The 14,139-nt window shown below is 41.5% G+C and overlaps 2 protein-coding genes across 3 annotated transcripts; both read left to right on the top strand.

The window, feature by feature from the left end:
* The first annotated feature begins 4,397 nt into the window (after nucleotides 1-4,397).
* LOC102718222 (jacalin-related lectin 3) lies at nucleotides 4,398-13,253 on the top strand. 2 transcript variants are annotated; one of them, XM_015838780.2, is made up of 14 exons: nucleotides 4,399-4,637; nucleotides 5,873-6,014; nucleotides 6,938-7,085; nucleotides 7,160-7,235; nucleotides 7,893-8,004; nucleotides 8,085-8,176; nucleotides 8,390-9,081; nucleotides 9,232-9,353; nucleotides 9,848-10,063; nucleotides 10,375-10,830; nucleotides 10,957-11,199; nucleotides 11,334-11,675; nucleotides 11,820-12,035; nucleotides 12,592-13,253. In XM_015838780.2, exons 8-14 carry the CDS (start codon nucleotides 9,351-9,353, stop codon nucleotides 12,898-12,900), a joined length of 1,785 nt encoding a protein of 594 aa, XP_015694266.1. In that variant the 5' UTR covers nucleotides 4,399-4,637; nucleotides 5,873-6,014; nucleotides 6,938-7,085; nucleotides 7,160-7,235; nucleotides 7,893-8,004; nucleotides 8,085-8,176; nucleotides 8,390-9,081; nucleotides 9,232-9,350; the 3' UTR covers nucleotides 12,901-13,253. The 2 variants fall into 2 exon arrangements, with proteins under 2 accessions (XP_040380369.1, XP_015694266.1); XM_040524435.1 differs by having other exon boundaries at nucleotides 4,398-4,637; nucleotides 8,390-9,353.
* LOC102718502 (glucose-induced degradation protein 8 homolog) lies at nucleotides 4,602-8,434 on the top strand. Its single transcript, XM_040528289.1, has 7 exons — nucleotides 4,602-4,637; nucleotides 5,873-6,044; nucleotides 6,938-7,085; nucleotides 7,160-7,235; nucleotides 7,893-8,004; nucleotides 8,085-8,176; nucleotides 8,390-8,434. The coding sequence occupies exons 1-7, from the start codon at nucleotides 4,602-4,604 to the stop codon at nucleotides 8,432-8,434; spliced, it is 681 nt and encodes a 226-aa protein (XP_040384223.1).
* Nucleotides 13,254-14,139: the final 886 nt, after the last annotated feature.

Below are 14,139 nucleotides of genomic sequence, written 5' to 3'. Positions count from 1 at the left end.
ATGACATCCTCTATATTTCTTTGAAGGATGGAGAGAGATCATCTAAATATGAAGGTTCTCTCTCCTAATATAGATGACATCTAAAAATAGATGATAGGATAGCCATTCTATTAGAACTCAATTTATAGTCTTCATCCTCTATTTTCAGGATAGAGGATAGGATAGATGAGCAGTTAGAGATGCTCTTATATAGCCCAATGATAATGTGATAGAGGGCAACCAATACGTACAAATGTTATAATATAGAATCATCCTAATTAACAAATATAGATATTTACTGTTCCCCTCTATCAATAGGGTAATTTCTAGGTCTTGTTAAAAGAAATTGTATTTTTAGTTTTATTTCCATAGTAGCATGATAGACATCAATCAATTCTTATTCTTCCCCTCCCCCTACTTTGCCATTGACTTAGTGAGCCGCTGGAGGTTTGGTCACCACTAGGACACCAGTGGCAAGGCGATCTATAGGTGGTGATGCGTAGCAGCGAGATGTGTAGAGGTGGCAGCAGCTTCAAGCGACACCCCATGGTTGCGTCGTGCTGTCATACAGTTGTGACCCGACACGGCGGTGCACTGATGGCGAGAGCGTGAGGTGTTAACACCAAAATTTGGAGATAACCGTCAGAGGAATAATCAGGAACAGTGACTGAATCAAACAAGAAAGAAGGGCAATCGAATTGAAGAAAGGTAGAAAATGACTCGGATTTAGCCGATGGAGTTTGAATCGGATTGGGAAAGGAGTCCGGTTGACGTGAGAAACATGCAGATAGATTCGGAAGCAAGTCAGAGTCAGTGTAATCTTCATATGTAAATATTAGAGTTTGTTTAGATATTATCTCTAATTACAGTTCATGTGAAATAAGTTAGGAATTAGATACGGATCCATATCCGGTTAATTAATTAGTTTGTCGGGGTATAAATATAGCACCCCACGGTCTGTAAAGACATCAACACTCATATGATCAACACGTATTCGGTGCATCTCCAACCTTTTCGACAGGAGCGAGCTCTCGGCGCGAGGTTTGTCAGCTTCGCAATGTAGTTCGTGATAGTCATCTCGTTGATCAGCTAGATAGGACTGTCTTGATTTAGTTTGATCCCCTATTTAGTTGTTCGACAATTTATCCGAGACTTGTTGTTGCTTTTGATCTATTCTTATTTTGAAGTAGTAATAGGTTCTCATCAGGGTTCTACAAGTTCTTTGTTCGGTCTGCTGGTATGGGCATGGTTAACTCGATTCTGCCTCGGTTTAGTCCTATCAATTTGGTTAGCTGAGTTCATATTAGTAGATTAGATTGGATGCTTGTATAATCTTATTCCTAGAGTTCTAGCCAGCATTATCTTGAGTAATTCATCGGTTTGCCCGCTAAATTTATAGATCTTCACGTTTTCTATAGTCATATCGAATTGAACTGCATATTGTCTCGGTTTGGTCCGCTCTATGTAAGTTTGGCATGATCTGTGTATAGAAACTTGTCTGATCTACTAAGTTTAACAGATGAGTCGAAGGATTATAGTGGTTTGATAGTTAATTCCTAGTATATTGCAAGAGTGAAATGCATCAGTGGTCCCTAAACTTGTGTGCATATATCATCTAGGTCTCTGAACTCTCAAAATGTATTTTTGGGTCCCCAGACTTGTCTGGGGTGTCATATAGGTTCAAACGAGCTCCGACCCGCTCCATCCGCTGACGTGGCATGCCACGTGGGCGCCTATGTGGCACTGACATTGTCGGCCGCCGCCTGCACCGTCGCGCGCCAGCCGTCTCCCACTTAGACAAGCGCACATGTGAGAAGGAACGAGATAGCACAGCAAAGGAGTGGAGGAATCGAGAAGGGAGAGAAAAGAATAAGGAGAGATATACTGACATGTGGGACCCACATGGCCCCACCAACATGTAGGCGCCATCGTGGCATGCCACATCAGCGGATGGAGCGGGTCGGAGCCCGTTTGGACCTATATGACACCCTAGACAAGTTCGGGGACCCAAAAATACATTTTGAGAGTTCAGGGATCTAGATAACACATACACACAAGTTTATGGACCGCTGGTGCACTTCACTCATATTGCAATATTATGTTAACTTTATGCATGGTTATGTTTAATCTAAACTGTCTTGGTTTAGTCTGATCTTCTAGGTTTTACATGAATATGCATGCAATTAGTTGATATTGTTTTATGTTGGTGATTAGTCTAGTAATCTAGTCTTATTATATTTAATTTATTTAACACCCTATCGGCTGCTGATTGCATGTGCGATAAATACTAAATCGGTCCAGTTGGCTGATTAATCTTGAAACTATCTCGGTTAGGTCCGATATTTCAAGATGGATTGGTTGGTTGAACTATTTAGTGGTTATCCTACTTAGAGTCCGATCAAGAGTTGTTATTTCTTTTTATCTATTAGGAAACATGTGTCGTATCCGACACAGACTAGTATCCACCTATAGATATAAATATGTACACTCGGGATCATTGTAAATAATCTACATCCACATACATAGATCAAATAATACTTTTGGCGCATTGCCACCCTCCTTCCTGAGGTTTATCACCGGCTTAACTTGCCACCTGACACAGGGCTGCATCATCTCGATCTTCGGCGGAGGAATAAGTCATACGTTCCGCCGACCCCGGTAATCGTATCGATTAGATTAGAACTGTCTTGGTTCGGTCTAATCTTCTAATCTAGTTATACGATTGGTAGTTACTGTATCAGTTTTGGCTTAGGGTAATTTTGCATCTTTCAATCCTTCTGGTTCATCATCCAGCGATCATATTAGTTAGATCGGGACTTTCTTGGTTAGGTCGAGACTTTCTTGGTTAGGTCTAATATTCCAATCAAAGCCTATATTGTTGCTAGTGATTACATCGGTTCGGTTTTAAGTTACTCTTGTATTTTGAGTTAATCTGGTCGACCACTTTTGTTGATTTATATTGGCTTGATATTTATTATTTGACATATTCAATCTGATGTTGTCTTGGTTCGATCCGATCTATTAGATTGCATTTATCAAATAGCTTATATCATGTTGATATATTCTACTCATTGTTTTATCGGAGTTACAGCCAATAATTTATCAGTTATTGGCTCATCGGCTTGATAGCGATCTAGATCTATCTAATATCTAACTTGACATTGCTAGGCGTAATCTTGAACTATCTCAGTTTGGTCTGATCTTCTAAGATTATTCCCAGTAAGTTAGGCTAGATATTTTATAGATCTTAGTTGACTGTCAACTAGTTATAGCCGATGATTTCTTACCAATCTACATACACATTTTATCAATAGAATAACTGATTGTATTGCTGCATTACCTTTACACCAATCAGCTTCACTTATTTAGATTATAGTTATTTATGTTCCATCGGCTTATGAGGATTACATGTAAGTTGGTTTTGGCCGATCGTAGCAAATGATTCATTGTTTATTTAACTATTAAAGTTTATATGTATTGGATTACCAGCTGATCCAAGCCTTTAACAGCCGATTGTTTAGTCTATCGGCTAAATTTTGCTTCATCGACATCCGATCGACTGGATTTCTTAGTTACCTATCGGCTTGATAGTTGATTGGCTTGTTTTATTTTTTTATCTTGTCAGTTGCAGGATCTAACTGACTAGCACGCTGTTGACGCTGAAAATGATTAACAATGTATCACACGAAGGCCTGGGAATCACTTCTAAGAACGTTCCAGTGCAGGACCTAAATTTTTAGATTGTTGAGCGTGCCAGTTAGTTTGATCATGTAACTGACAAGATATAACATGAAAAAACAGTTAAACCCAAACTACTATCGGCCAGATAGCCGATACCGTTTTAAAACCCTAGCCGATGAGCTAGACGGTCGGCTTTACATGAATTTCATGATGATAGATGAAAATGTGTCTGATCGGCTGAATTAGGAGTAGGATAATTACCAAACAACCCGATCAACCAATTAATCTTAAAAGAGTGGACTTAACCAAGACAGTTTTAAGATTAATCAACCGATCGGACGAATCTGGTGCTTATCTCACACGCGGTCAACAGTCGATAGGAAGCTAAGCATGGGATTTGAAATAAACTGGAATGCTATGAGAATTACTAATACAGAACAATAACAACTAAACACATATATGCTCGCGCTAGACTTAGAAGATCAAACTAAATCAAGACGGTTCAGATATAAACATGATCATGCATGAAATCAATAAAATATTACAACGTATGAGTAATCAGATATTAAATCAACATAATCCATCAACCTATTTATCCATCTTAGCCGATTGGATAGTACCTACGGCCATATCAGACCAAACTCAGGTAGTTCGGACCAATAGTTGGTCAGAGCGTTTGCTTGTCTAGCCCGTCGTCGGTCGTGACCAATTGGCCCGAGAAACACTAGTCCTAACCTAATATTAACCTGACGATGAAAAGACGCGAGATAAGAAACAGAAAAAATCCGTTAAAAATCCCCTTTTGGGGAATCTTCAGCTTCCCCAGCGGCAGGCAAGCGCGGCGGCACCGCGGCAGCCTCCTCCCTCCCTCCCCCGCTCTTCCTTCTGCCTGCGCCTACCCCTGCCCGGCGCATCCGGCACGGATCTCCGCCTCTTCCGCCATGATGGACCTGGATCCCCGCCTCTACGAGAACGTCGTAAGCTCATTTCTACGCAGGCGCCCCTTGCTTCCTTCCCCTCCCGCCTCCTCTTGATTGCCTCGCGCTACTGGATATTGTAGGATCCGTTGTTGCTAGGTAAGTAGGTTTTCGAGGAACCCATCTGTTGTTGTTGGAGGTGGAGGTGGAGGAGGAGGACGACGACGACGACGAAGAAGTAGGTGGATTAGTGGATTTTGGTTGCTTTAGGCGCTGCCGTAATGTTAATGTGTCTCTGGTGATCTTTTCCCGTCTGTGCGAATATGATTTTCCTTTTTGGGGTGCTGGATCCGTGATATGATGGTTAATTTGACTATTAGGATGCGCGCTCGAGATGATTCTCTCTTGCTAGGGGTTTTAGTTATAGTGAAGAAAGGTTGGAACTTTGTTGATAAGGTGCTTGCAGGGCCAAAATATCGGTACTTTCACGAGGAGGCAAGTTGTAGTGGTCAAATATAGGAACTTGGTCAACCGCTTGTCTGCTTCTAGTGCAAAAAAGATTGGAACTTTTGCTAATTAGGAACACTGGGATCGAACGGAATTAATTGACATGAGCACTGGGGTGCAGCCAAATTAATTGGCATTCTACTGGTTATGACTTAGGCTCGTGCTAGCAAACCACAGCTTAATATCCCACCATTGGGTGATACTCCAGGGTTCCTTGTTCAACAGATTGTGTTGAGTGCAAATTTTGGACCAACTGTACATGTTTCTCTATCATGTATTTGTTGAAAAAGCCTGGGGATACTGGAATGGAGAGGGTAGCGCTTGTTTGGTAAAATCCTGGTAAAAGGAGTATGCCTGATATTTTTAAATAATCCATAAATTTATGTGGCATGAAAGCTAGCGAAAATGTGGTGATGAAGTCTTTCCTGTTGTTGACCTGAAATCAAATGTTGATCTGTGCTATCTGTTCACGGATACTCCTGCCTTTATCATCGCTCGATCAACGATCAGCACCAAACAATCATTAACAATGCTAGTTACATGAAGATGCCACATCCTTTTTGTTCTCATGGATCACAAATGCGCTGTGTTCATTAAGCAAGTATATAATAATATATCACTGCTAGTGTTTTTCAATAAACAGAATCTGCTTATCACTCTCACTAGTCAAGGCTTGAAAGTTTTCTTTATGTAAATTTGGGCTAATACTGGATGTCTATGTTTACCTTCATATTCATTAAGGTATGTACTGCTATTGTTATTGACACTAAATTTTTGTTTAATTCCAGTCTGTCAGCGATAATGATGTCCGCAACATAGTGCTGTCTTATCTTATGCACAACTGTTTTAAGGAGACTGCTGAGACATTCTTATCCAGCACTGGTTTGGAACTACCTGTTGATTACACTGTGGATGTAGATAAGCGTAAAGGTGTTTATTCTCATGCCAAGACTGAATCTTGTATCTATTTATTTCCTGATGTGTAATACTTGTAAAATTGCTTGGATAAGCACTTTATGTTGTTATGTCAATTCCTCTGTTTCTTTTTATGAACGCCCATGTTTTTGTTTCTACACACAATCCTTAGTAGCTTCCTATTTCATGTTTCATGGTAATAGAAGATGCACTCTCTTATTTTAGGAAAAAAAAAGGTTGTCCTACTGTCACCACTCATTAGCTGAAATAATGTTCGTAAAATCATCTGATCAATGGAGTTGCAGGACAATTTAGCCAGTGGGACATGGAGTCGTTCCAATTCATTCTAGATGCAGTTTTTGTTTACTTGTTTGTTATCAATTCAATTATTACTTCAACTAATGGTTGCTTTGTTGGATGTGATTTTTGTTGCACATTATTGCAAATACAAGTTCTATTGAATTCTTACTACGTATAAGTTACACATATTACGAAGTAATAGAACTTTGTTGAGCTGTAATATTCTTTAGTACCTCTTCGGTCTAAAGTGTAAGACAGCTCTTTTTACATACTCTGGTCTGTTAATATAGGGTTTATTCATATTATGATTCTTCTGCTGTTAACTCTATATTCCACGTACATAGATATCTAGCTTTGCATTACATAGTCCCACATGTATGGATATAAGGATAAAATATAGCCATAGAGATAACAAATTAATAATTAGGATGTTCTAGAAATTTTCTATGCTCTATCATCTTGGATGGCAAGAATTTGCAGCTTCATATGAAATAGTTGGTGGTTAAAGCAGATAAATATTTTATCTAATATATCATGAACATGTACACTGTACCAGCTACAAAAAGAATGGCAATCTGCATTCTGTTTTTCTAGTCGCATGAACTTGCATCTAATGCTTTTGTTTTGCTTTTTTTCAGCGATTTTCAGTTTTGTGTTGGAAGGCAATGCCCTGAAGGCTATAGACCTGACAGAAGAGTTGGCACCTAACTTGCTAGAGAATGATATGGATTTGCATTTTGATTTGTTAAGTCTTCATTTCATTGAGTTAGTTCGTTCTAGAAAATGGTAAGTTGCTTTATTTTTGGACAAAAATGGCTGTGTCGTGTGTTTTTAACTAATTTGGATCTTTTGACTGACAGCACAGAAGCTCTTGAATTTGGTCAGAAAAGGTTGACACCATTCGGAAAAGTGCCCAAGTACGTTGAAAAGCTAGAGGTAACCTTTCCTAAACCTACAGACTATTGATTGCAACCTATCATATTCTTATATTAGACAGATTTCGGACCATACAAGTTGGCTAGTTGTCAGGCCACCAATGATGTAAAATACTTCATTGCCATTTCTTTCTTGATGCAAAAAGAGGCAAGATTTTGCTTGATTTTGAAAAAAAAAAACAGTGCAGTTAATCTAGTTTACTTCTATGCATGAGATATAGATGTCTATTGGGGTACTTGTCTATCTGAGCCACCTTGATTTGCTTAACGCTACAGCCTTGTTGGTCTGATTTGATATCGTTCTGTTGGGCTGTTTGCTAGTGTATCATGTGTTTTGTTATATTGACTAAATACATCAGATTCAAATATTAGCCAGGATTTTTCATTGTATTTATTCAGTAATTGCTGGTGCTGTATTGTGCTGAAGTACCAATGAGTAGGTACTAGGTAGTCCATCGTTATCAGCACCGACCACTGGGTTTTACATTTATTAAATGTAACGTATGGTGAAAATGATTGGAGTAGAGGTGCCCGCTCTAACAAATTAAATATGGAAGTTATGATGACATATAATATGTGCTGTGAACATCTCATGGGCTGTTTTGTAATGCTATGCATAGAATACTATGAGAAGTTAACTTTTGTTTTATATGTATAGGACTTTATGGCCCTCCTAGCTTATGAAGAGCCTGAGAAGTCACCTATGTTTCATCTACTAAGCCCAGAGTACAGGCAGAATGTTGCAGATAGCTTGAATCGGGCTGTTCTAGGTATGTTGTATGATACTCTCTTCTAGTGGTCTCATCCGCTGATGACACGGTTGTTATGTTTGTCTCATGATCAATGACAGCACATGCTAAACGACCAGCATATTCATCATTGGAGAGAGTGATACAACAAGCGACTGTGGTTAGACAATACCTACAGCAGGAAGTTGGCAAGGTAACCATGATTCTGTATGACTGCATCGTATCTTGTTGAAACATCTTTTATTATTCGTCCATTGGAAATACTGATATTTTTAACTCTATTTTTATTGGAGTGCATGCTTATCCATAATCATAAGTTACTACAGTCCACTTAAACTGAGATTTTTCTTTTTAACCATTGGTGTAACATCATGATGCATACATGACATTTCAACTCTTGGAGCAGGATTCTTACCCGCCATTTTCTTTGAAGGCCTTTCTGAACAAGTAAGGCGCAACCAGTCAATCGCTAGGAAGATCACCTTCAGGCTTCCAGGCCTATGGACACCAGAGCTCCCTTCAGAATGTGTAAACAACACTGTAGTTTACACGGTTGCGTGAAAGCAAGCGACAGGATGCACATATTATTTCAGAAAACCGCCTTCTGGATTAAACTGTTCCACCAGTGGTGTACCAACAATATCATCTGCGTCGAAAGAAGAATGTTGTACAACTGTTGTTTCCTCGGTTAAAGTTTTTCCATTTCCCCTTTTACCCGTTAGATGACATCAAATATGTACATATCGGAACTTGAGCTGTTATGTATGTTCGTGCAGAGATATCGTCAGTTTGAGCAAGTCTGGTGTGCACTTGTTGCTATGCCTGATGCTTGGTCTCTACAAAAATATTGATGTGTTTTATGGCGTCCATTTCACCATATCAACTGTTCGATTCAACCGAAAAGATGAAAGCAAAGCAGAGAAAGTGACAATACGATGTGAAGAAAATATTCTCGAAATTTTCTTAGAATCCAAAAAAAGAGAGAACAAGAGTCCCAACTTCTTTAGTTCTCCATCGTGAACGCTGGGAATCAGGAAAGGCGAGAGCGAGCGGTGGCAACAACAAAAAAAAATTGCTTCTTTCCGGCGTCTGACCTAGGTGAGCGAATCGAGTTCTTCCCCAAGTAGTAGTAGCTTTCGTGTTTCTTGAGCCGTTCACGCTGCGGTGGCTGCCAGCTGCTCTGTGAAATTGCGACGGTTCTTCTTGCTCTGTCTCTAGCCCTCGTTTTACCGGTTCCTCTATAAATAGGCAGAGGTGAGTGCTTCCTGCCGTAACAGCAAGCTCATCAATTGGCACCCGCTGGTAAAAAAAAAAGGGGGCTTGATTCTCTCTGTCAGCTTCCTGTGCTTCTGTTTGGGCCACGGAACATGGTAATTTCTCACTGTTTGTTCATGAACTGGTGTGGATTTAACTTCTTGTGTTGCACAATTGTATGCATGCTGGCAAAAAGAAGAGTAAAATGGTGGTTGTTTGATGTAGTGGATTCTTTAAGGAACCTTTGAAATATCGTCCTAAGAACTGTTCAGAGTTTTTAGCACGCTAACTTATTATAAGTTTATAACACTTTGAAGTAAACATTCAGTTTCCAGGTTACACTTTCAGAGCTTCAGTAGCTTGCTTCGTTATAAGATCAAAATGGCATCCTGAGATCAACTATCCTGCAAAAAAGGAGAAATTGCACTAGCCTGTAACATTTGTTTAGGACCAAAAGGCATAATTCATAGATTTGCAACGATCAAGGAAATCCTGTCAGTCAACAATAATCCAATACAAATATACTGATTTGAGTTGTAACAACTAATTAGTGGTGGATTATGGTGTACCATAAACCTAACAAATATCATGACTTGTTGATGTTCAACAGAACTTTAAAGGAATGAATGCGAAGAATCCGATACCGGTCGGACCATGGGGAGGGTTGGGAGGAACCACTTGGGACGATGGCGTGCATTCCACGGTGCGACAGATCGTGATCACTCACGGCACAGCCATTGATTCCATCAAGATCGAGTATGACCTGAAAGGGAAGTCAATCTGGTCAGAGAAGCATGGAGGTGATGGAGGCACCAAAATTGATCAGGTTTGTCTGAATTTTATCCACCATGTCCCCTGACTCAGAAATTTCAGTACTCACAGATGTGCCAATATGATGATAAATTTCTACCTCTATATGCACAAGCAAGTAGCATGCGTGTTTGGGAATGTCATACTGATGTTAATTTGCTAAATAGATTAAGCTAGAAATGCATTACTGAATTTCTTTTCTGCAAAAAAGAAGACATGAGCATCTTGCTACTACTGTTTTTTAGAAAACACACACTCTTGACAAGAACGTTAGGCAGCAGGTGTTTTTGAGTTTCAGACTGACAAAAAAGTGTGCTGTTCCAACAGGTGAAACTAGACTACCCTCAAGAAATCCTCACGTCCGTCAGCGGCTACTACGGATCGCTGGGAGGCTGCGTCGTCGTAAGATCGCTGACATTCGGGAGCAATCTGTCCAAATACGGGCCTTTCGGCGCCGAGCAAGGGACGCCCTTCTCGCTCCCGGTGGCGATCACCGGCAAGGTCGTCGGCTTCCATGGGAGATCCGGGTGGTTCCTCGACTCGATCGGCTGCCATTTCAAGAAGGAGAAGAGCACCGGACCGTCGTCCAACGCTGCTCCGTCGGCTCTCAGGAGCATCACGAGGCCGCACGACAGAAACGGCAACCGGTACGCGGACAGCGACGCCGGGTACGACATGGTTCTTGCCGTGAGAGATAGAGGTGACAGCTACAGTGTCCTGACGAGCAACAGCCCGAAACAGCAGTATCCTAACCCATCACAGGATGCTACTCTCTGGAACAAGGTAGGAGAAGCTTCAGAGAATCTGCAGCAACTAGTTGCTTCAGATTTCTTCAGTATATTAAGTGCAGATGTTGTAGCTTAAAAGGGATTTTTTTTTTAGTATGTGAGATTTTGCTCTGCTGTGCAGATGGTTGCATTGCCTAGCTTCTACTCGGATAATGGGACCATGACCATAAGCACTCCGGTGAGATTTGGTCCCTGGGGTGGAAATGGCGGCACCATCTTCGACGACGGCATATGCACCGGCGTCCGACAAATCAATTTAACGCGAGGATTGGGCATATCGTCGATGAAGGTCCTCTACGATCGAAATGGACAGGCTATATGGGGTGATAAGCGTGGAGCCAGTGGTGCAGCAAGAGCTGAGAAGGTGATGCGTTTTCTGAAATTTCAGCTTCTGAAAAATTAGTACTCTGAAGCGGTGCTTCAGCTTCAGAATTTACAGTTTCAGGCTTGTGATGTTACTTGTACTCTACCTGATGGCATGAGGATTTTATTTGACAGGTTGTGTTCGACTTTCCATCAGAGATCCTGACTCACATAACCGGTTACTTCGGCCCTACGATGATCATGGGATCAACGGTGATCAAGTCTCTGACATTCCACACGACGAAGAAGAGCCACGGGCCATTCGGGGATGAGAATGGCACGTTCTTCTCAAGCTGCCTGACTGAAGGTAGGATAGTAGGGTTCCATGGCAGGGAAGGATGGTACATCGACAGCATTGGAGTTCATGTTCTTGAAGGCAAAGTGCTGTCACAGAGAACTGACAGGGCACTGACCGAAACGAGCCCTTCTCGACACGCCGATATGCTTGCAGTAGCACAGAGGGAAATAGGAGATGAGGTAAGTTCACCATGTCTGAAGTGCTACTTGCAAGAATTATCAGTACGTTTTCAGTACATCTCTTCTGTGTTGCTGACAGTGCAATTACTACTTCACTTGTATAACCTAATGAAAAAAAAATGTGTTCTTTTTTTTTTTTGGCAGGTTACATACGGTGTGGTGAAAGAGCCAATACCAGTAGGGCCAGGGCCTTGGGGTGGTGAAGGAGGCAAGCCATGGGACGACGGCGTGTACACAGGCGTCAAGCAAATCTACATCATGAGAGCCGATTTCATCGGGTCTGTGCAGATTGAGTACGACAGGAGTGGGCAATCCATCTGGTCCACAAGGCACGGCAATGGTGGCCAGATAACACACAGAGTGAGTTTTGATTCAAGCTGCTCACATATTTTCAGTAACATAATGATCTGACAATGAGTCAAAGGATAACATTTTTTCCAAGCATCAGCCAATGTTATATGATCAAAGCTTAAGAGGAGATTAATTTTAATCTCAGTCATTGATTAAAAAGAATATTTTTGTACTTTGTTAATTAATTGATTAGTAGTATTTTATAATTTTGTTTTTTCAATAAAAATCATAATAAAAAGGACGATATTACCCTTTAAATTTCTACTATACCTAATATTGTTAGTAGTATAGTTTTTACAGTCCTTGAGTAGGTACTGAGAGTTACAAAAATTTTAGGGTAAATTTGATATCTCATAGTAACTAGGTACCAAAAGGTACTAAAATTTTACACTGAAATTTTTGTACCTCATGTTACCTTCTAAAGGGCCATAAAATTGCTCATAATTTAATTACAATCCCATAAAAAAGATCAACGGTATCGATTAAATTCTAATACTAGTAGAGCGCACCGGAGATGACCCTAATTATGATATTAATTGTAGTTATTGATCAAATGCTGGTGCAGATCAAGCTGGACTACCCACACGAAGTCCTGACCTGCGTATACGGCTACTACAACACCTGTCCGGAGGAAGGGCCGAGAGTCCTGAGGTCGATCACTCTCGTCAGTAGCCGGGGCAAGTACGGGCCGTTCGGCGAGGAGATCGGAACCTACTTCAGCTCGGCCACCACGGAAGGGAAGGTGGTAGGGTTCCATGGCCGGAGCGGCCAGTACCTGGACGCCATTGGGGTGCACATGCAGCACTGGCTGGGTGACAGGAACAGAGCTGCTGCACCCAGTTCTAAGTACTACATCTCCAAGTACCTGTTTTAAGGCTTCGATCTCTGATGATGCCGTGACGGTTGGCTCCAATATAGAGGCGTCCTTAATTTCTTTTTGTATTTTGAAGCAACACTTTCAGAGTGATGTTTGATTGTTTGTTTAAGTGGAAAGCTCATTGCAGAATTAGGAGTTCTGCAATGCGCGTGATCAACTGACCTGTTTGTCCCGGTCATTTTTCTAATCTCTCTTGTCTTGAGGAGCTAGCGGTGGAGTATTCAGAATTTTTCTGGTTTAGTGTGTAAACGTAAAATATTTTCTAATCTTTCTTATCGAGAAAAATCAGAATGTATGTGATTTACGTGTCTGGGTTGGGAGATTCGGTTCTCTCCGGCAATGGAATTGTTTTCAGAGAAGTGATAGGCCTGCTGATCAGATTAAACTTTATGTCGTGTCAAAAGATCACCGAAGGGGACAGTGATCACGATTCCGTTGTCATGTTTCGTTTAGTCCTACGTTTGCCCAGCCGGTTTCCGAGGTGGAGTCGCTGTGTGAGTGTGTAGTGAGGACGTTGGGGGCGCTATTTTTCTTTCACTGGTGACATCAAAGGCAGCATGGGTGCATGCATCAGTGCGTGATGCTTGATGTGCTTTCGGAACTAATGGCTGCTTTATGCCTCGCTAATGGTAAACAAGCCATGTTCAGGCCCAACCCTGGTGGAGAGAGCAAATTCTGAGCATCAATGCTAATTTCAGCCCCGGTGGAGAGAGCAAATTCTGAGTATCAATGATAATTTGGACTCTAGCTGTGGCACTGGTTGCAGAGATTCAGAGAACCAGATGATGGTTAACAAGCAGTGGCATGTTCACTAGCAAGCAACTAGCACATTCTATCTATAGCCAAGTGGACACTCTAGACCAGTACGATGGCAGAACCTTGGTACAGCAGTATAGCTTATATTCCACCGATCAGACACGACGCATGAACACGATCGTGTGTGGTAAGCAAAGGTTGGTGTTTTAAGTAACGAAATGCCGGTGATTTAGGCGGTGCCATGATTGTCTTAATAAAAACCTCGGCTGGCTGGCTGGCTCCTGGCTAGCTGCCTGCCTGCGACGAGCAATCAACATCTCGATCTCCACGGAGATAAGATTCTGTCCGTCCAAATCGCCGCCCTTTTTCAGTCCAAAGGAAGAACCTGCCGGATGCATTCGCTCTGGACAGTTTAAAACTCCCTCTGGACAGTCTATGTTCTTCCCTCCAAGCCTGCCAGCCAGCCAGGCAGGCTTTTCC

The sequence above is a fragment of the Oryza brachyantha genome, chromosome 1 (assembly GCF_000231095.2).
Source record: "Oryza brachyantha chromosome 1, ObraRS2, whole genome shotgun sequence".
Lineage (NCBI taxonomy): Eukaryota > Viridiplantae > Streptophyta > Magnoliopsida > Poales > Poaceae > Oryza > Oryza brachyantha.
Note: the sequence above shows the minus strand (reverse complement) of the source record. Positions and strands in the feature narration are given on the sequence as shown.